We start from the raw sequence: 20,712 nt of genomic DNA, 5'->3' as shown, positions 1-20,712 counted from the left end.
AGCCACCATGAACATTCATGCCAAGGTTTTTGGGTGAACATAGTTTTCATTTCCCTTGAGTAAATGTCCAGGCGTGGGATCGCAGTGTCCTGTGATAAGTGTATGTTGCACTTTATAAGGAACCGCCGAATGGGTTTTCTAGAATGGCTGCACGCAGGGAAGAGGGAGCTCCGCTCCGGACTTGTGGCTCTGGGCCGCCCTGGAGGCCTCGGTGTCTGGAGTGCAGGCCAGACGGGGCTCTGGGGCTTCTGGGGCTTCGAGAGATCCTGACTCCCTGGGAGCGTTCGAGAACCCCGAGAGAGTGGGGAGATGGTGAGAGCGTCGGGCCTGGGATGGAGCCCAGAGAGGTTGGATAGTGAAGGGGGCCACAGAGCATGAGCAGCTGGGAGGGGAGAGAGTCCAGAAGGAGGGTGCCCAAAGCCAAGCGGAACGAGTGTGTCCAATGCCGCTGGGGTCCAGACGGAGGAGGGCAAGCCACGTCCGTGGATTTGGCAACAGGGAGGTCGAAGGTGACCTCCTCCAGGGCACATGTGGTGGAGTCGGGGACAGAAGCTGTCTGTGGTGGGTTCCGGGTGAATGCCACAAAGTAAAAGAAGATGAACGAGGGGTAAAAATGGGGTGCTGTTAAGGCCTTTAAGAAGTGTGGTCCCGAGAGGGAGCAGGGACACTGGGCATGAGCCGGTGGGGAGAAGCGGGGAGGAGAGAGTTCTTCCTACAAATGGGGGAGGCGCCACAGTGCGGTGGCATTCTGCTGGAACCACCCAAAACAATGTGGGGAGAGCTGACAGGGTGCAGGAAAGGGCTGGGGAGGGCCACCAGGCGGGAGGAGGGGTGAGGGGGCGGCGGGTGACCTTGCACCGCATGTGAGGGGGAAAGGCACATGCAGGCTGACAGATGCACTGTTTGGGTCAGAAACCCAGCTTCTAACACTTCTGGCAACCACGGATGGCCATCCTCCCACCCCCCCCAAATACACACACCCTCCCCGAGGCTCCAAGAGGTCTCTCTGTGGTAACAGGGCTCTTGGTGTCAAAGGGAAGCCTACATTTGCATCTGACTCTTTCCTTTGCAAGGTTCTGGCCCAAGGCAAGTCTCCCCCACTTCCCCACCGGTAAAATGGGATCCCACTATTGTAAGGATCATCCGAGCACCTGCACATTGGCTCAACGCCCCACGTGCCGCGGGTGAGCAAGAAGTGGGCATCCTTGTTGTTTGGAAGGAGTCGGTTTTCACTCACCTGAACACAGACCTCATTCGCAGGTGTGTGTCGCTCACTAGGGGGACCCTCTCCAGCCAAGAGGAAGCTCTGGGTCTCATCCCCCCTCCGGTACGGTCCCCACCCCGTTCATGAGTCAGCTGGCGGGCAGGAAAGGACGTGCCACGCAGCCCGAGTGACTCGGGAAGACAATGTGATCACCAGTGGTGTAGCAAGGAGTACAGCCCCCACAGCCTGGCGGCACCCCACGCACGAACTCCAGGCCCCAGCAGGCTCTGTGCCCTGCCCCCCTGCTTTGTGACCTGCAAGACCTGGAGGCGTGGGCAGTGGGCAGGACAGACAGGGCCATGGAGGGGCAATGAGAGTCAGGGGGCAGGCAGATCGATTTGAGCCTATTCTCAGGCCTTGGCCTCCGCAGCAGAGGGAGCGGAGTGGGGGTGGGGGTCGTTCTGGAGGCTCGCTGGCATGTCGCCCCGTATCAAGCACGGGTTCGATTTACCACTGCTCCCTTCCCTGTTACCCCCCTGCCATCACCCCCACACACGTGTGTGTGTGTACCTGCCCCCCCCGACACACACACAGAGGCAGAAATCCGCTTCCACAAACACCTGTCACCTAACACATCACTCGCTGAAACATCGCGTGCATGCTGCTCACAGACTCACAGACTGGGGGCTGTAGGATGCCCCGAGGCCTCAGCGGGAGCCCAGCGTCCACTAGGGGCCTTGGCTTGGCTGTCCGGGACTTGGGGAATCTGGGGGCTTCTCCCCCATTCGGAGTTGCCCATTCTGAGCTTGGGATCCTGGAGGCCTCTTGCCACTCTGCGGGGCCATGCCCTCCCTCTGGATTCCTACCCAGCCCTCCCACCACACTCTCGGCCTGAGCAGCTTCCTTACATGGACTCCCGTCACCCTCCTGCCCCCCAGAGAGTGGCACCACCAGCGCCAGGATTTCATCTGGGGACATGACTGGCTTCTCTCTTTAGTCTTGCCCCTTCCGTGCAGAGGCTTTCCCCAGACACAAGTCCAGCCACGTCCCTTCCCCTCAGTGGCTCCCCACCGCCCCTAGAATCAAGTGCACACTCTGCGGCTCTGCTCGCCCCTCCTTTGGCAGCCCGGGCTCTGAGGCCTCGCAGACCTGTGGCCCGGATGGTGGGCCCCTTTGACTTGCCTCTGGGCTGTTCCTTCTGCCTGGAGCACAGCCCAGCCCTCCCTGCCCTCCTGTCTGGCAGGTTCTTCCTCCCTCGGGCTTGGCTCAAACGGCCCGTCTCTGGGGCTCCCCAAGGCTGGAGACCTGGGCAGCCACCCCTCTGTGCCCCACTCTGGCCTTCACGGAGTGTGGCAGTTCCACTCTGTCGCAGCCACGGCGGCCACGCGTGGACACCTCTGAACCCTTGCCCCCGGCCCCGCCCCAGGTGCTGAGCTGAGTCGGGTCTGGCTTGTTCGCCCGGTGAGGCTGGCACCGGGGACCAGGTGGGCATGCTGTGTGTTTATTGAATTCTTTCGCTCATTCATCCGTGAGCAAACGAGCTTACCGTCAGTAGCTCCTTGCAGAGCAGGAAAGGAGTGGCGTGTTAGCAGCTCAGAGGCAGGGAGGCCAAGCCTGGCTTGGTGGCTTGCTAACACCCACCCTGTTGCTGCTCACCCCTCCACCATCGCACCCAGCAACGCCGATCACCTGGGCCTGGCCCTCCCTCCAGGGCGCCAGGGCCTCTCACGAGGTTGGGGGGAGACACGGATCCGGCTTCCGTCAACGGCCTGGCCAGGCTTGGGCGGTGGAGGGGAGGCGGTGGCCTTTCCAGGCCCTCCCTGGCCATGCCCACTGTCCCCAAGCCACATACTCGGACCCACGAGCTCCCTTCCACCGGCCTCTCCTGGTGGCTGGGAGGCGGCCTCTGGCTTCATAATGGGTAATAAGATTTATCAGTAGTCTGGAGGAGGTGATGTACGTTAAAGCACTTAATATAAAAGGACTTCGCACAGAAGCCCAAATTTGATTTAGCCAATGAACTCAATTGCCGGCCTGACCGCGTTCCAGGAGGAGTGGCCGCCAGCATTTATCCACATTACCCTGAGAGAGCCAGACCCCTCGCTGCCGAGGTCCTACCTTCTGTGGTCCCCGGCACCCGGGAGCCCCCTTCCCTCCCTCCTGTACCCAGCCCTGTCCCCTTCCACCAATTCACTGGAAAAGTCCAGCATTTTACTGGGTTCCCCTTCCCACCGTGCCTACTGTGTCCTGCTGGTCTCTTGTCAACTCTCGATCCAGCTAGATCCCTAAGCTTTCCTCCTGACCATTGCTTGCTTCTGCAACGGCTGCCCATCCCTCCACACTGCTGAGCCCCAACCAAGGACAGTCCTCTCCCTTCCTCCCCCCCCCACCCAAAAAGGCCTGAGGCCCCCAGGCCATGGCGTTCCCTATGGGGAGAGAAAGAACACTTCAAAGATGACCTTTGGCCAGTAGCACCTTGAGACCTAGCCATTTCCATGGCCACCTGCTGGCTGGGAGGGGAAGCCCTCGCCCAGGGAGCCCCAGCCCCCTCCCAAGGCCACAACCTCCCTCCTTGGAGTGCAGACCCCAGCCCTGAAGCGTGAGCCCTTCCACGAGGGAAGTTCCCTTGGGGCTGTCACCGTCTCCCTCGTCCTGCACAGCCTGTGTCCGCCGTGTCCAGGCCAGCACAGGCTTGGGGTGAGCTTCCCTCGAAACCCAGCAGCCCATTGAAATGTCTCCCGGAAAACAGAACCACCTTTACCCAAAGGAACAGGCTCTATCTGGCAGAGAAATGGGCAGATACCACGGCTGCTTAAAAATAGTCGCTTGTCCCCGGCAGCTCCAGCCTTCAGGGTGTCGGGAACACGCAAGTCCACTCTCCGTTCCACACACAGACCAGCGGCCAACTGGGGGGGCGCCAGGCAGAGGGGATGCGTTACCAAGAACCACCAGGGCCCTGGGCTCTCCCCTGAGCCCCCTTGAGTGCCCCATGTCCAAGGGGTCCCTGTGAATGTCCTGAAATCCTGGTGGGTTTGACCTTGGAGGGGAGCCAGCCCTGGGCCCCTCCTCCCTGCGGGCTCCAGCACCCGCCTCTCTCTCTCTCTCTCTCTCTCTCTCTCTTTCATCGCCCCCCTCCTGCCCAGGAGCGATGACATCACTCTTTCCGGCTGCCAGGCATTGACCTACATTCCTGCCGCCCTCCTGTCTGGGAGGCGCTCCAAACACCCGCTCCTCTCGCCCCAAGGAGGGAAGGGCCCGCTCACGATTTTCGTGGAGCCCTGGTGCCAGGCCCGCGGCCAGATGGCGCTCCCGCGGGCAGCTCCTGGGCGCCACCCGCCCTCCCTGCAGGGCAGGGCACGCTCTGGCCTGGCCGGGGCTGGTGGCCCTGTGGTCCCCACAGTCGTGCGGCTGCCGAGGCCCTGGCCAGGCCCCGCAGGTGGACAGGAGGGGGTGATGTCGGCGTGCCAGTCGCCTCTTGGCAGGAGCAGAGCACGGTCCCCGAGAACTGCGGTTGTCTGGGATGGCCTTCCCCTGGAGGTGAGGCCTGGCCCCGCCTGCAGACAGTTGCTGTCCCCGGGGGCTCATTAGGGACTCACTGACTTGAGGAGGGGGCTGAGGCCCTCTGTCTGGAGGGCGGGCAGCAGGGCCAGCTTCTAGTGGGCAAGGGGGTACAGCCCATGCCAGGCCTCAAGAGGGGTCAGGGGTTGGGCTGGAAGGCCATGACCAGCCATGTGCACAAGCAGGGGTGGCAGGTGAGGCTGCCAGAGAAAATGCCCAGGTAAATTTGAATTTCAGATAAACAACAAAATTTTTTAGTATAAGTATGTCCCACATAGGTCATGGGATATACTTATACTAAAAACCTATTCATTGTTTACCTGAAATTCAAATTTAAGCAGGCACCCTATATTTTTATTTGCCGGATCTGTCTCCTCAGGAAAGTGGCTCTGGGATGACAGTGTGTGTGTGTTCCCCGGTGGGGACCCCCCAGGGCCTAGAGGACAGGCAAGCTGATCTGGGAGCTGCTGGTCACGGACAGGTTCTGGGGTCGGATGTTGACAGACGAGGGGGCCTGTCTCGGGCTGGGCACCTGGGGGCTGCCAGGTAAGGGTAAGGCCAGTCTTTATTCCTAGGAACCCCCACTCCCACCTCCGTGACCTCTCGGCTGTTGGCAATCTGTGCAGTGCTCGATCTATGCCGGACCCCGGGCAGTGCCCCCCACGTAACGGTGCCCCGCCCCCCCAACGGCCCGTCAGAAGGGAGACTAATGCCCTGAGGCTGGTCACCTGCCACCAGACGCTGCTCCAGCCGTGACACCGCCGGCCTGTTCCCCGAGCAGCCGCTCTGCGCCCGGTGCTGCCATGATCTCACTCATTCATTCAACAGGCAGCGAGAGCCCACTGTGGGCCAGGCAGTGCGTCGGGCACTTGCGAACAATGAAATAGCAAAATTGAAAATCTCAGATGTAATTCAACCCTTGCAAGTTGCAAAGGAAAGGTCTGAGTCCCAGAGAAGGTCACCCAGCAAATTAGGAGCAGGGCCGGGGCGAGAGTCTGGCTGCTGACTCAGCACCTCTCCCCCTCCCTCTCCCTCTTTCTCCCTCTCTCTCTCTCCTCTCGCCCTCTCTCTCTCTCTCAGGGAGCTGCTCCTGCTGTGTCAATAGGACTTAAAGCCTGGGACTCTGAGATGGGGCCGGGGTGGGAGGGGCAGCAGGTCCGGGTGGGCTGGGAGCGTCCGCTAGCCCGTGGCAGGCTGCCTGGGGCTGGCCGGCCTCACACTGTCCCTGTTCATTATCAAATAATGCTTCCTGATGGATGGGCTGGAAGGTGCTGTGTGGCAGGGTCAGGTGGCTCAGGTGATGGTTTTCTGGTGAGATTGATGGTTCTCAAAGGTCAAATTCAAAAAGCAATTCCTTGGGAAAATTGATCCCGTGGATGCAGGAGAAACATTCGGGCTGGCGGGGCAACCACCCACCCAGGTCTGCACACAGGCAGAAGCTAGTGCTGGGAGGGAAGGTGGCAAAGGGGCTTCTTTCTCCTCTGGCTGCCCGTTTCCTGGGCCAAGGCCAGGCCTCAGAATTGCGAAGGCTATGGGCAGGGGCACAGCTTTGTGTCCCCTCCCCTGGCCTTGGTCACCTCTGTGCTGTCAGCAGAAGGCGAGCTCCAAGAGCCGTGAGGTGGGAAAGCGGCTATGAGGTCCACCTCGAGCACCCAACAGCCCTGAGTTCAAACCCCACCTATCCACACCACCCAGAGACCTGGAGTGAGTTACTATCACGTGACCCACTAGACTCTAGCATCCTCACCTGCAGCGTTGGGGGAGTGTGCCTTCTGGGTTCTCACATGGACTCGGTTAACAATGCACGTTGCACAGCGCCTGTCCACATATGAGTGCTCAATAAATTATTGATATATGCTTGCTTGTTTTTTTATTTATTTCGTCTCCCAAGGGCCTTCTGGAATGGCGAAGAGAAATCCCAGATGGACAGCAGGCAGCCTGAGGAAGGGCGGGGAGGGACGTGCCTGTGTCTGGGGGACTGTGGGTGGGTTGCTCTCCTCTGGGCCCGTGTCTGTCTGACAGCCAGCCCCGACACTCTCCAGGCCACGGCCCCCTGCCTGCTTGCGGCCCTTCCTAAAGAGGGGCTCACTAGCTGTGTGGCCTTGGGCAACTCACTTCCCTTCTCTGTGCCTCATTTCCTTACCTATAAAATGGAGATGATAATAATATACCCTTCATAAGGCTCTTGTGAAGAGCTGGCGCATTCATTCCTGAAAGGCTCTCAAGATCCCTGTCTCCAGGAGCTCAGAAGTCTAAGGAATGAGGAAACCAACAGGACGCTAACATTTGTGAAGCGCTTCTATGCATTTGAGCGAGTCCTTCATAGACCATATCCCAGTTACGTCGTACAACAACCCTAGGGGGCAGGTGCCACTGCTATCCTATTTTACAGATTGGAAACTGAGCCGTGGGAAGTTCTGCAACCTTCCTGAGGTCACACAGCAGGAGGCCAAACATCCCCATCCCAGGCTGGTGTGACCAGGCGCCAGGGCAACCATCTTGCCATCACCAGGAAGGGCAGGAGGAAGGGGCACAGAGCCTGGATTGTGGCTGCTGTGTGCGGGGGCTTTGGCTTCGGCCACTCTGTGTGTGCGGATAGTCATGTGGCAGGTGCATTACTTTGTCCATTCATTTATTCCCTCACTCACGGGTGCCCAAGGCCACCGATTCTCATGACAGCCTTGGGGTGAGCAGGTGACAAAACGGACTCTGGAGCTCCATGGTGCCCCCACCCCCACTGGCCACCAGGGAGTTCAGGCATCGAGTGTGAGCTCCGGCATTGGGGCTGCCCTGATTCAAGTCCTGGCTTCTGCCCCTTCCCGGCTGGGAGGGACTCGGGCAGTTCACTTCCCCATCCCGGGCCTCAGTTTCCCCATCTGCTCAATGGCTATAATAACGGTATGTCGTTCATAGGATTGCCGGGAAAGGCCCGTGTGCTCTTTCATGGAGCTCTCAGAATGGTGCCACGTGTCAGCCATACTCAGCCAGCAACCTTCTTTAAGGTACAGAGTGATAGGTTGATAGAAAGAGTAAAACAAACCTCTGAAGATTTCTAGGAGAGAGATTATAATAAAACCCTGTCACTTAGGGTCTTCACTGTCACTTCACGACTTTCCCATATCCCAATTATCATTCATTCATTTAACAGCTTACTGAGGTATAATTTACATCCCACGCAACACACCCATTTAAAGTGTACAGTTCAATGGCTTTAATCTACTCACAGATGCATGCACCCATCCCCACGGTCAGGCTTTTGAACATTTTCATCACCTTAAAAAGGATCCCTGCCCTCCTCCCCCCAGCCCCCGGCAACCACTAATCTACTTTCTGTCTCTGTGGATTTGCCTAATCTGGACATTTCCTATAAATGGAATCAAACAGCATTTGCCCTTTGGTGTCTGGCTTATTTGTTTGCTTAACATCATCCTTTCCGGGTTCATCCATGCTGTAGCAGGTGTCACGACTCCATTCCCTTTTATGGCCCAATAATATTCCACTGTATGTATTCTGCTTTTCTGTTGATGAACACTTGGGTTGTTTCTACTTTTCGGCTACTGTGAAAGCGCCTGTTGTGAACATCCATGCACACATGTTGTGTGTGGGCGTGGCTCTCGTTTCTCCTGGGTGTATACCTACTCCGGGCGGGATCGCTGCGTCACGTGTTGTTGCTGGATTAACTCCGTGTTGGGTCTTGCCAGGAACCTCCAGACTGCCTCCCAAAGCAACTGCACCATTTTACCTTCCCACCAGGAGCGTATAAGGGTTTCAGTTTCCCTACATCCTTGCCAACGCTTGTTATTATCTGTGTTTTTGATAAGCATCCTAAGATGCACCTGGAGGGGTAACTCGCAGTAATTTTGATTTGTATTTGGCTGACGGTTAATGATGCTGAGCATCTTGTCACGGTCTTGTTGGCCACGTGTGTGTCTTTCTTGAGGAAAGGTCTATGCAGATCCTTTCACCATTTTAAAAATTGGGTTATGTTTTTTATTACTGAGGTGCAGGAGTTCATTATGTAGTCTCGATATAAGTGGCAACATTTTCTCCCATTCTATGAATTGTCTTTTCACTTTCTTGACTGTGGCCTTTGACACACACAGGTTTTTAATTTTGATAAAATCCAGTGTATACATTTTTTTCCTTCTGTTGTCTGTGCTTTGGGCGTCTTGGATAAGAAACCACCGCTTTACCCAAAGTCACAGAGATTTGCCTGTATGTTTCCGTTTTTCTAGTTTCAGCTTTTACATATAGGTCTTCGATCCATTTTGAGTTAATTTCTGTTTATGGTGTGACTTCATTCTCGTGCATGTGGATATCCCATATTATTAATTTACTTGCTTAATAGTTGCTTTAAGTGAATATGCTTCATCGCCTCACGTAGGCAATAATATTTTTAAGATCCCGGGTCTGATGAGATTGTCACTTTAAAAAAAAATACTGTGTGTTCAAAATAAATACTAATCCCGAAATTGTTTTATAGTTCACGCATGCATCTCCCAACAGTCACATCATGCGCTCCACCGTGGGAGACGGTGCTAATGCCGACGCTTATTGGGGATGAGGGATGGTCTAACAGGGGCTGACGGAGCAGGGATTGTGAAAATTTCCCCTGCAGAAGTGACATTTGACCGCAAACCTGACGCTTCCCCCAGGGGTTCGCTTTAGGAGACGGGGGTGGGGCCTGGCAGCATGCTCCAGGTGGAGGGAACAGCATATGCCGGGGTCCAGAGGAAAGCAAGCTCAGAACACATGCTGGACAGAGATGGGGAGGGAGAGACAGAGAGACCTGGAGAGATTAGAGAGAAAGAGAGCAGGAGAGCACAAGGAGAGAGCCAGAAAGGCCAAGCCCTGCGCACCTGTGCACACAGAGGCAGCATCACCCAGACCCTCCTGCAAAATCAGGAAGTCTACGAAACACCTCCGTTGACTGGGTTCTGTTTCTGTGCCAGCCCTGGTGAGGCTTTCCCCCACTATGTGGGCTTCTCCTGGCAGCTGTGCCCAACAGGGAACTTCTCTCCTTGGTGGAGGAGACACCGGGCTCATTCCAGGGCTCAGCCAAGAGAGGGTGGAGAAGCCAAGACACCCTCTGGGAGAGGAGGCCTGTGGGAGGGCCTGGCCAGCAGGGGACTGGGGCAGAGCGGGATCGGGATTTGGGTCTGGAGTAACTAGCTGCACGGCCTTGGCTTCTCCCCAGCCTGGACCCCATGGGCCTGTCCATCTCTGACACCCCGGACTCCCCACTACCATCATTACAATCTGCTTCTCAGATTCAGCCGGTCCTTATGCATTTTTAACAAGCCAAGGTCAGTGTTATCACCCAGAGTTGAGATGGCGACCTTTTCTTTATGTAGCTGATGCCTAAAAATACCCCGTCCTCGGGCCAGAGGCATGGAGTACATTCCTGGTTCCACATAGCTGGGGTGTTCCTCTCCAGCTAGCTCAGTGGGATGTTAAATAGGAATTCAGAAGGGAAAAAAAATCTGAGGTCAAATTCATTTTGCAAACAAACTCTGTTAGACAAAGTCAGACAGGTTTCTTTCCTGCAGGATTTGTCAGAGCCTGTGATCTGCCAATGGGCACTGTGCGTGTGGGGGTCGGGGAGGGGGCGTGAGGGTATTAGGGAAGCATCATATGTGCTGACCAGTAAGGTTAAGCCCAGGACCTCTCTTTGCCAAGGACTAGCGCTGGGGTCTGGTTTCCCCAGGAAGAAGCGTCACCAGCGCCAACAGGTGCCTGCCCATCCCCCCGTGCCTTTCCGAGAGCTGAGCACACGGCAGGTCCACTGTGCCTATGTGGCCGTGGATTGGAACTCCGGAGAAAGAGTGAACAGGCTTCCTCAGGTGCCGTGGAGCCCAGCTCTGCGCTGCAGTAGATTCTCCACACAGTCAGGGCCCAGGCTGTAGGGAGAAGGGGTGGTGGCGGCTGGACAGCAAGAAAGAGTACAGGCTGACACCAAGGACAGGGCCTTTGTCTGCAGCAGAATTCCCTTCCGGAGAATTCGGGAGATATCCCTGGACCCGAGAACGAGTCACGAACGCGGGTGGTGTGTGACTTGGAGCAGGGTTTCCCACTCAGCCCCCCTGAGACCTGGAGGACCTCCCCTCCAAGAGGAAAGGCATGCGTGAGCTCGGCAGCCAGCCACCCTCCCCACCCTGGCCTGACCACCCAGTTTAAAATAACATTTGTCATCCGCTGATACACGTAATACCTGCTCACGATAGAGAATGTAGGAAATGTGCGATGTCCCAAAGAAGAAAATAAAAACCGCGCATCAGCCCATCCCTTCCTGACCTAGGACAATCACGCTAATACCCAGATACATTTTCTCTTGGTGATTTGGGTGTGGATATATGTATTTTACATGTCACCAGAAGACGCATGTATTAGTCTGCCTGGGGCTGCCATAACTGAATACCACAGGCTGGCCTCCGTGCCTCCACCCGAGCCCAGGCCTCTGTTCTTTGCTGCCAGCCGACGCCCAGCTTTCTCCCTGACCTCCCCTCCCTGGCTCTGGCGCCCCAGACAGGGCATTCTGCATGGAGCTGCCCCAGGGATGTAAACGATGCACCAGGGGCAGACCGCCTCCAACCTCCCAGCGGCCTCTGTGTCCTGGGCTGGCCTCCTCTCAGACCTCAGGGGCGGGGCTGGGGTCTCTCCTCCTGTTCTTGCCTCTTTCCAGAAGGTTCTCTCCTCCTTGTCTGGCAAACTCTTGATCCTCCTTCAGGCCTTAGTTTAAAACTGTTCTTCCTGGAAGCCTATCCTGCTCCCCCAAGACTAACTTAAGACCCCCCATGATTCCCTCTCCTGTATGATGCTTGGGCACCTCTAACAATTGCCATTAGTTAAAGATTTGCACGATGACTGTTGTCAAATTAATAGACGTCATGTTCTGGAGCAGTTTTAGGCTTAGAGAGGCTGGAGCCCATGGTGGAGAGAGTCGCCAACACCCCTGTCTCCGGGTACCTGTCTCCCCCCCTCATTACTGTTTGCACCAGCGTGGTAAATTCGTTACAGGTGATGAGCAATGGTGTGTTACTGTGGACCAGAGCCCGTAGGTTACATCACGGGTCCCTCTCAGTGTTGTCAGCTCTGTGGGTTTGGACCAATGCACAGTGTCCTGCCTCCCCCATGACCGTGTCACACGGAATGGCTTCACTGCCCTAACATGTCCCCGTGCTCCACGGATTCAACCCAATCAGTGGTTTCAGTCATTGCCCTACTAGACAGACTGTATACTCCGCCAGAGCAGGGACCCCCCAGCTGTGTTGACCATTCCACGATCTGCTCCCCAGCCCAGAGCCTGGCACGTAACGGGTACCGCACCTCTCTCTATAGTTTTTGCATGTTTTAACAAAAACAGGATTCTACTAAACGCGTTATTCTGCAAGTTGCTTTTTATAAATATTGACTGTATACTTTGGACGTCTTCCCGTCTCAGAACCTAGAGCACTCTTGCTTTCTTTCCCTTATGGAGGACTTCCAGCACGCACGCAAAAAGAGGACTGCCATTTACCTGCCCCCCGACTGGGGCGGCCATCAGCTCATGGCCTCTCTGGTTTCACCCCCATCTCCCGCCACCTCCTGCTTTTCCGCGTTATTCTGAGGCAAATCCCAGACCCCAGTTCATTTCATCTGTAAATACTTCAGTGTGTATCTTGAAAGGAGAAGGACTTTAAAAAACGTAACCCCACCACCATCCCCACGTCTAGTCAACATTAATTTAAGATCATCAAATACAGTCAGTCTTCGGATTTCCAATTGTTTCATGAATATTGGTTTATTTGAGTTTAGAAGTCGTTTGACTCAAGATCCACATGAGGTCCTCGCCCTGCAACTGGCTGATGCCTTTGAGGCTTCTCTTGATCTGGGCCCCCCCCCATCGGTTTTGCCCCTGCCCTTCAGCTGGTAGAGAGCTGGCTCATCACCCCTGGGGTCCCCTCCGTCCGGACTGGGCTGACTGCGTCGCACTGCTGTTGTTCTGTGTGTCTCTGCCCCCCGTATTCCCTGGGATTTCGCAGACGGATGCGGAGGCTCGATCAGATTCAAGTTCAGTGTGTTTTGGTGAGACCACGTTGGGGTGCCGTGTGTCCTACCATTGGTCGGCCATCTCTGCGCGATGGCCGGCAGCTGCCGCTCAGAGCCTCGGGCCGCTGGCGAAGGGAGGGCTGCTACATGGCGACCTTCTAATCCTTCCCTCTTCGGTTATTAGCTGGGATGCTTCTATAGAAAGAAACATCCCCTCATCCACAGTTGGTTACTCAGAGGTACAGTTTACACAGGACAGAGAGGACATGCTTGATTCCCTCCCTTTATTTGCCGGATTTCAGAATAATGAGTTGCCTATAAATATTTGAATGAATGAATGAATAATACATGTGTGGATGAACCAACGGGGTTTGGGAGTCGGGGTTCTCTCCATCTGCCCTGAAGGGTGTGGGTGTGGGCCGAGGCTGAGAGCTGAGGGGTGGCCCTGGGCCGGGGCCGGGTCTACACGGGGAGGGCTGGTGAGCAGCCCTTGCTGCCTGTCAGCCTGTCTCGGTCAAGAGCAAAGGTGATTAGGACACAGCGTCTGGTCAAGGTCACCTTGTCACCCTGTCCTGGGATGTCGGAGAACGCTGCAGGCACCACCAGACACGGGAGGAGACGGGCGGCAGGGGCAGCTTTATCCTGGGAAAGGGTTGAAATGGTGCTTTCTGAAGAGCAGGGTGATCAGGGAGGTTTTGTCCCAAAGGAGAGTCCTAGCAGGTTGGACGGGAGGCCTCCAGGGCCACCCTCCCGCGCCCACCTGCCCACGAGTTCACTGACCTCTCTGGCCCTCTGTGTCCGCCCCCCCAGGTGCAAGTGCAACCTGCACGCTAACTTGTGCTCCGTGAGGGAGGGCAGTCTGCAGTGTGAGTGTGAGCACAACACCACGGGCCCCGACTGCGGCAAGTGCAAGAGGAACTTCCGCACCCGGTCCTGGCGCGCCGGCTCCTACCTGCCGCTGCCCCACGGCTCTCCCAATGCGTGTACGTATGCCCCTCGACCCGGCCCCGGCCAGTGAGGCTGCGGCCTCCCCCGCTTTCCACCCTGGGGGCTGTGGTCACACACACACACACACACACGAGCATGCACACGCACAGACGTGCGTGCCAACGTGTGCACACTCACACCCCCTGTTACTCGGCACACCTGCCTCCTGCAACACCTAAGCTGCCCTTCCCGCCCCGGGCGCCAAGGGAAACCAGAGATGAGCTGCTCAGCATCTTTCCTGCTGTCCTTCCGCAGCTTGACCCTGCAGGCTGGAGAGAAGGCACCACGGGGTGTCGGGAGGGGGGTGGCGGAGACCCCTGACTCCAGCAGCACCATCCCTCATAACCAGCACTTACGGGGCATTTACAACCTGCCACATGGGCACCGCGTGCTGTGCGGTCACCGCCCCCCTTGACCCTCAGAGTTGCCCCTGGAAGGGGGTCTCTTTTATCCCACTTTACAGAGGGGTCCTTCGAGGCCCTGGTGTGAGATCCCCTCTGGCCTCCCGGCCTCCTTTCTCTGCATCATCCCCTCTTCCCGCCCAGCCTTCCCGTGCCAGGGGAGTGCTCCTCGGGGTGTGCCCACACATGCCTGCCTTGTGAACACCCTTTGGGGGGACCTACTCATCAGGGGCCTCCAGCATAGTCCATGGATGTTTTCATGAAATCACAAATCCCAGGGAGCCCCCGAGCTGCCGTGGGGAGGGGCCGGGGCTGGCACCTAGGGAGGACTCGCCCTGGCCAGGCCCCTAGCGACGCCACTGAGGTCCGACACTTGTCCGCTCTCCCACAGAGGCTGCACCAGGCCCTCGATACATCGCTTCTCCCTTAGCCCTCACAGCTGCCCCACGGGTGGAGTTGGGATTCCCCCCGCTCTCCAGACGAGCAACCTGAGGCCCAGCAGCCCTGGTCCAGCAGCGAGCGATGCGCCAGCCCTGGGCCCGGTTCCAAAGCCAGAGCGGGGCGGCGGCCCCCTGCCCCGGGACCACCCGCCTGCCTGGGCACCCTCGCGGGAGGGAGCCCCTCCACTAACGCCCTCCCTCCACCGACGTGAAAGATTTATGTGACTTTAGGCTGATCAAAGCTGAAAGCCTCACAGCGAGGCCATGACAGGCCTGTCATGCCTGTGCCCGGCGACAGGCCTTTGAAGGGGTGACTTGCCAGGCGCTCCCGGCACTCTGGGCCTTCAAAGGCACCCAGAGCTCTGGGCGCTGACAGCCGCCCCGCCGGCTCCCTCCCTGCCGGGTGTCCCACCCATCTCTTTGTTGGAGCCCTTTCTTTAGGGGCTGTCGCCTCCCTCTCTGACTGGCAGTCTGCCCCCCTTCATCTGTCCTGCGGGCCTCCTCCTCCCCAGTCTCCGCCCCACCTCCTGGAAGATCTGCCCAAGTCTCCTGACACTGGCAGACTCACAGGCCAGCTCCGAGCTGCAGGCGCCACCCCGCGGTGCCCACCCTCTGTCCAGCCGGCCGTGGACAGACACCCGCACGCGAGCACAGACCCGACTTTGCCTCTGGACCCTCTCCCCTCCGTCCTGCAGGGGCAGGCGAAGCCCCTTCATCTGGGGAGCTCCTGGAGCTGGTCCCTGCTTCTCCAGAGTCCCCCACCCCGGGAAGGACGGGTGTCTCCGGAATCCCCCGGAGCAGAGATGAGGCTGGAGGTGCTGTGTGTCCTCAGCCTAACGCGAACCCCCCCTTCTCTAGGACAACAGGAGAAAACAGCCCCCAAGACACAGACAGAAACAAGTCCCAGGTTAATTTTGCCCCCACCATGTCCCCATCCCAGTAATGGCACCAACACCCAGGGGGCCAAGCTGCAAGTGTGGGGGTCTCCCTTGACGCTGGCCCCTCCTTGCCGCTCCTCTCCACTGCCCCCCACTCGGTCCACACATCCCCTCCCTCATTGCTGCAAGAGCGGCGCCCCCCCCGTCCCGAGCCCCGCTAGACCCCCCTCCCTGTCCTCCCCGCTGCAGGCAAAGGGCTCTCCTCACCAGGGTGCCCCCGCCCGGCACCCTCAGAATCAAATCCTAACCCAGTCCAACCCCCACCCCTGACACAAGGCCCTGTGAGATCATCGTCCCGGGCCTCCCTGGCGTCCCCTGGGCTCACTCGGGGGCGGTCTGTGTGCCACGTAGCCTGCTGTCCACACCCCCACCCCAGGCACCGAGGGGCGTCCTCACCCTCTGTTCTTCTTCAGGGGGAAGCTGGCACCAGCTCCTTCCTTCTGGGACTGAGGATTCTTACCCTGCCCTCCTGAGACTCCGGTCAACCCTGACCATAGGCCTCCTTCAGCCCCCCGGGGCAGCGACACACACAGAAAGGCCTCCACTCACAGCTGCGTGGCCCTGGGCCGGTCATTTTACCCCGAGCCCTGTGTCCCCGAGCCGTAGAGGCAGGACCCGAGAGCCCCTGCGGGCTTTGGCAAGGACTAAATGGGCCGCGTGGGGGGCCACGCTTAGCACGTGCCTGGCACACAGTGAGCGCTCCACATGCTCGAGCGGCTACGCTTCTGTTTCAGTGAGTCACTCGGCCAAATCCACATCTCCGCAGATGGGAGCACACACTGTGGTTTCTCTCCGTGGCCAGTTCCATCAGCGCCTCCAGGAAACCCGTCTGCCGCTGTCGCGGTGCCCCTCCTGTCCTCTGGCCCTCCAGTGCCCCCTGAAGAAAGGCCCCCCACCTCCTTGTCCTGCGTGGGAGGGCCCGAGAGTCTAACCTCAAAGACGAGGGTGCATATGAAGCCCCCAGTGGAGTGTCTGACACTTATCAGCGGGTCCCCTGGGGTCAGTCATGGCTCTGAGACAGTTTCTCCATCTGCAAAATGGGCTAAGGCGGCCCCTCCCTCTCTGGGCAGCCCTGAGGATGAAACTGGATAAACGGGGGTCAGCCCGCACGTGGCCCCAGGTCTCCCTCCCCCAGCCCTGTCACCGCCCCCCTCTCCGCGGGGAGGCCTGTGACCCTCCTTCTCTCCCCCCAGGTGCTGCTGCAGGCTCTGCTGTTGGCAGTAAGTACGCTCCGGGTCCACCACCCTGGGGAAGGCCACCGGGGCCCCCAGTGCACGACTCCAACTGCACCCCATTCACTTCGTCACCTCTCCCCGCTCCCTCTTGTCCCCTGGGCTGTGGCCCTCAGCCCACGCCTCCCACATTTCTCCCCTCGAGCTTCCTGGTCAGTGCTGCTTTGGAAAGGGCCCCCACAAGCCCTGGGTGAACTCCCCATGCCTCCCTCCCCTCCAGAGGGGCAGAAGTCCCCCCGACTGTGGGGTTTGCCTGGCTCGGGGCAGCCTGCACCTGTGTGCCCGTGAGGCTGGGGCAGGTGCGCCGGGATCCTGCTGCCTGCAGGCCAGCTCAGAGGGGGCAGACCGTGGGAGGGAGGTTGGGCGTGGGCACCCGCAGGCTGCCAAGTCCTCAGCGTTCACGGCACCAGGCCCTGGCTAAGCAGGTGCTTCCGGTACCCCGCCCCACCGCGTGCCTCCCCCCACGTGCCCCCCATCCCCCGTGGGTTCTGCCGTCAGCTTTTAGAGTCAGCAGGAGATGACTTGCCAGGGTCAAAGGTAGCCGCTGGTCACTTCATGTTTCAGAAATGCTCGAGGGGGCCACAGCCCACCGTGGGCTGCTCCCTGCTGGGACACTTGGGGGCAGAGATGGTGCCAGAGGAAGGTGGACCCGGGAGGGGATGCCGGCCCCCTCAGTGAGGCCGGAAGTGGCTTCTCTGTGCCGCCCCCACACCTGCCAACTCCCCACCCTCTTGCCTTTCTCGTCTCTTGCCAGGTGTCGGCAGGCCCCGGAAAGACCCCGTCCCCAAGGCCCCTTTGGCCACTGTGGCCATGAGAGGGGTCCCCAGCACTCCTGCCCCCTCCACTTCCACTGGGCGGGCCCCCATGGCCCCCAGCACCCCACAGCCCAAAGGTGGGTGCCCAGGGACAGCGCAGCTGCGCTGCTCTTCCCCACTTCCCACCACGTCCCTGCCTCTGTGTGTGATGTGCCCTGCTGCTGGGGCTTGGCTCTTAGAGAACATTAGACCCTAGAGCCGAGAGTGTAGGACTGAGGGCCTTGAGGACGTCTAGGCCCTCCTGTGACCGGGCCCGAGCCAGGGGGTCTGGGGCTCACTTCATGCCCCTCGATGCTTCTTCCCCCTGCCTCCCAAAACACTGCTCAGGAGGGTCCCGAGACCAGCATGGCCGAGAGGACAGGGTGACTAAGGAAGGGGAGGTTCCCAGAGGCACTGAGGCCACAGGAAGTTCACCCAAAGCCTGTCCCCCAGGGGAGCTCCTGCCTCAGTGACCTGTGGAGCTGGCCCGCCCCCCGGCCCCCCACCATTGCTCTGCTTCCAGGTCCTCCTCAGCAGCTGATCCCTGCGAGTAGACAGCGCAGCGTTAGCCAAGAAGGTGAACTCCTCTGATCAGCAAGGCAGAAGGGCCCCTCTGGGCCCAGGCTGTTTAGAAGAGGGACTGCTGAGCTTTTCTGGGCTGGGTGTGTGGCGCAGGGCCAGGCCAGGGCCAGCATCCTATCCTGCCCCACATCAGCCAGAGCAGCCACTTTTAGGGGTCTGCAGCGACAGACAGGCTTGGAAACACCTGCTCTCTGGTTCTAATGCCCCTCCAAAGGAGGATGGGTGTGTAGTCGAGGCCTGGGGTGCTGGGTGGCCCCCTGGACTCACCTGTCCCTGCCCGCTGCAAATGCCGGGAGTCTGAAAGGACTCATTCTTCCCAGAGGGTGCCAGGAGGATGTGTCCAAGGGAATTCTTCCTGGTCCCAGCTGGGAAGGGGTGCCTCAGCAGTGTGCCCCAGCAGAGAGGAGATGGCAGGGGCTCCTCACTCCTTGGTCAGAGCCATGACATTTCCTCTCTCTGTGCACAGACCCGGGAAGGGGCAGACCAGGTCTCCACTGGGCAGAAATCCTTCAGCTGGGGAAGGGATCCACACTCAGCCTCTCCCCACCTTGGCCTGGAGTGGGGCTCAGCCCTCTCCACGCCTGGGTGCACGCCGTGGAAAAGTCCCCCTTGGTCCTGCGCCATCTTTCACTCCTCCGGGGGACCCAGACGGTGACCCACCCCAGCTCTTTTTATTTCTGCCTTCCTCCCTTCTCCACGGGAGGCATTTGCAGGAGGCAGGGGCTAGTCAGGAGCCTCAGGGATTTCAGGGGAGCCTCCTGGCCCAGGGATCCTCTTTGGGGTGAAGGATGGGTCTGCGCTGGGAATGCCAGAACAGAAGCTGGCCCAGCCGCCTGAGCTTTGGCCTGTGCTTCTTGGGGCTGAGCCTGTGACAGACAGATGAGAGCAAAACCCACTGTGGTGGGTGCCGTGTCTGCGTGCAAACAGCGGCCCGTCTGGGTGGGAGACCAGATGCCCTATCTCTCTCTTTCTCTCTCTCTCTCACACACACACACACACACACACACACACACGGAGGAACCCTGAATGCTTCTGCTTTGGTGCAAGCGGCGTGGGGCAAGCAAGCCACACAGTTGGGAGGTAAGGAGAGTCCAAGGCCAGGGTAGTGAGCCAAGGCAAGGTGGGCTTGAATTGTGAGGGTCTCCAGGACCCAAGTGGCGAGATGGGGCGCTCCGACAGCCAGCGACCCGAGTAGCCCACATCACTCCTCTTAGCAACGGAAGCTTGTGCCCTGGGCCCCTTGTACCTGGACCCCCACTAATAATGACAATCTCTCGAGTTGGCAGAGTGTGGACTTCTCCCGGGCTCACAGCTCCAAGGGATAGAGCCATTAGTGCCTGGTCCCACAGGTGAGGGTGTTAAGGCTTAGGAAGGAACAGCTGTGTTTCATGGCGTGTAAACTATACTTCAATAAAGCTGTTTAAAAAGAAAGAAGCAGCTGCTCAAGGTAATAGGATTACAAAGGCGCCCAGGCAGGATTCGAACTCGGGGCTCACCGACTCCAGAGGCAAGCTTCCGGGCTCCGCCACCCAGTGCTGCCGCCCCACAGCCTCAGAGGTCGTGAGCTGGTGCTGTCTTTAAGACCCGGCTTGCGCAGCTCCCCGATTCCAAAGGAACAGGCGGGGCCTCCATCTGGCCTTGGCACACGACACAGGCCGTGGCGAGAATGTTCTTCCTGCACACCTGAGCGTGCCTCAGAGAGCCCAGCCAGGGGTCTTTCTTGCCCCCAGATCCCAGCCCCCAGAAAGGTCCTGAGTCTCCCCAACATGCCTCCCAACAGGTGCTTCAGCTCTTTGGCCAGAGTCCAGCTGGGCCTGTGAACCTCTGACCCAGATGTTTCCCCCTCCTGCCAATGTCAAGCTGTCTGGAGGGCAGGGGCTGCTGGGCAGGAAAAGCTGCTCGAGACCCCTAATCCTTGCCCGCAGAGCGTGGTGGGAGAAAGGCTCCAAAGCAAAAAGCCTTCAGGGCGGGTTTTATTGCGGCTCTAATTAAGCCCTTGCCAATTTGGGTCCTGCAGCCTCTTCTCCTCATTGAGCACCATATTAATGTCAATTTGATGTCCAAAGGCTCCCAGCTCCCAGCTGGAAATTCTCCTGCACTTTTTAGCTGGTAGATTTTCTTTTTCTCCCCACCAACCGGCATCGCGCGTAATCCCTTTAAGAAGCGGAAAGAATCCGATTTCTCCCCGTCCCTCTGGGTTTGTCCTTTGAAATTCAGCGCACAGAGCAGTGCTTTGCCTTTGACAGCCCAGCCTGCTTCCCCTGCTCTGTGTCCTGTCAGTCTTGGAGATAGGCTCTGTGGCACTGGGGGCTGACTCACATGGGGGTCCCTGGTGAAAGTGGGTCCTAACCGTGGGTTGGGGGGGTAGGCCAGATGGTGGAGGGGCTCTGGTCCCCGCATTAGTATTGGACAGGAAGGCTTCAAGGACCCTTCTGGACACGTTGGATGACACATGTCCCCCTTTACAGTCATTAGCCAGGGACTTCAGCACAGAGAGGTCTGGGCCCAGACATAGGACCAGATCCAGGTCTACCCTCAGTAGGAACAG

At 58.5% G+C, this 20,712-nt stretch overlaps 1 protein-coding gene across 4 annotated transcripts in view; it reads left to right on the top strand.

Moving 5' to 3' along the window:
- The window catches only part of NTNG2 (netrin G2), a 67,186-nt gene that overhangs the window by 40,079 nt on the left and 6,395 nt on the right, over window positions 1-20,712 (top strand). For 2 of the 4 annotated variants that reach the window (XM_027616986.2, XM_027616987.2), the window contains exons 5-7: window positions 13,601-13,773; window positions 16,750-16,776; window positions 17,543-17,680. In XM_027616986.2, coding sequence (XP_027472787.2) covers window positions 13,601-13,773; window positions 16,750-16,776; window positions 17,543-17,680 — 338 coding nt within the window. The remainder of the gene's footprint in view (window positions 1-13,600; window positions 13,774-16,749; window positions 16,777-17,542; window positions 17,681-20,712) is intronic. The other 2 variants (XM_027616988.2, XM_027616989.1) reach the window with 1 other exon arrangement.

Source organism: Zalophus californianus, chromosome 13 (assembly GCF_009762305.2).
Source record: "Zalophus californianus isolate mZalCal1 chromosome 13, mZalCal1.pri.v2, whole genome shotgun sequence".
Classification (NCBI taxonomy): Eukaryota; Metazoa; Chordata; class Mammalia; order Carnivora; family Otariidae; genus Zalophus; species Zalophus californianus.
Note: the sequence above shows the minus strand (reverse complement) of the source record. Positions and strands in the feature narration are given on the sequence as shown.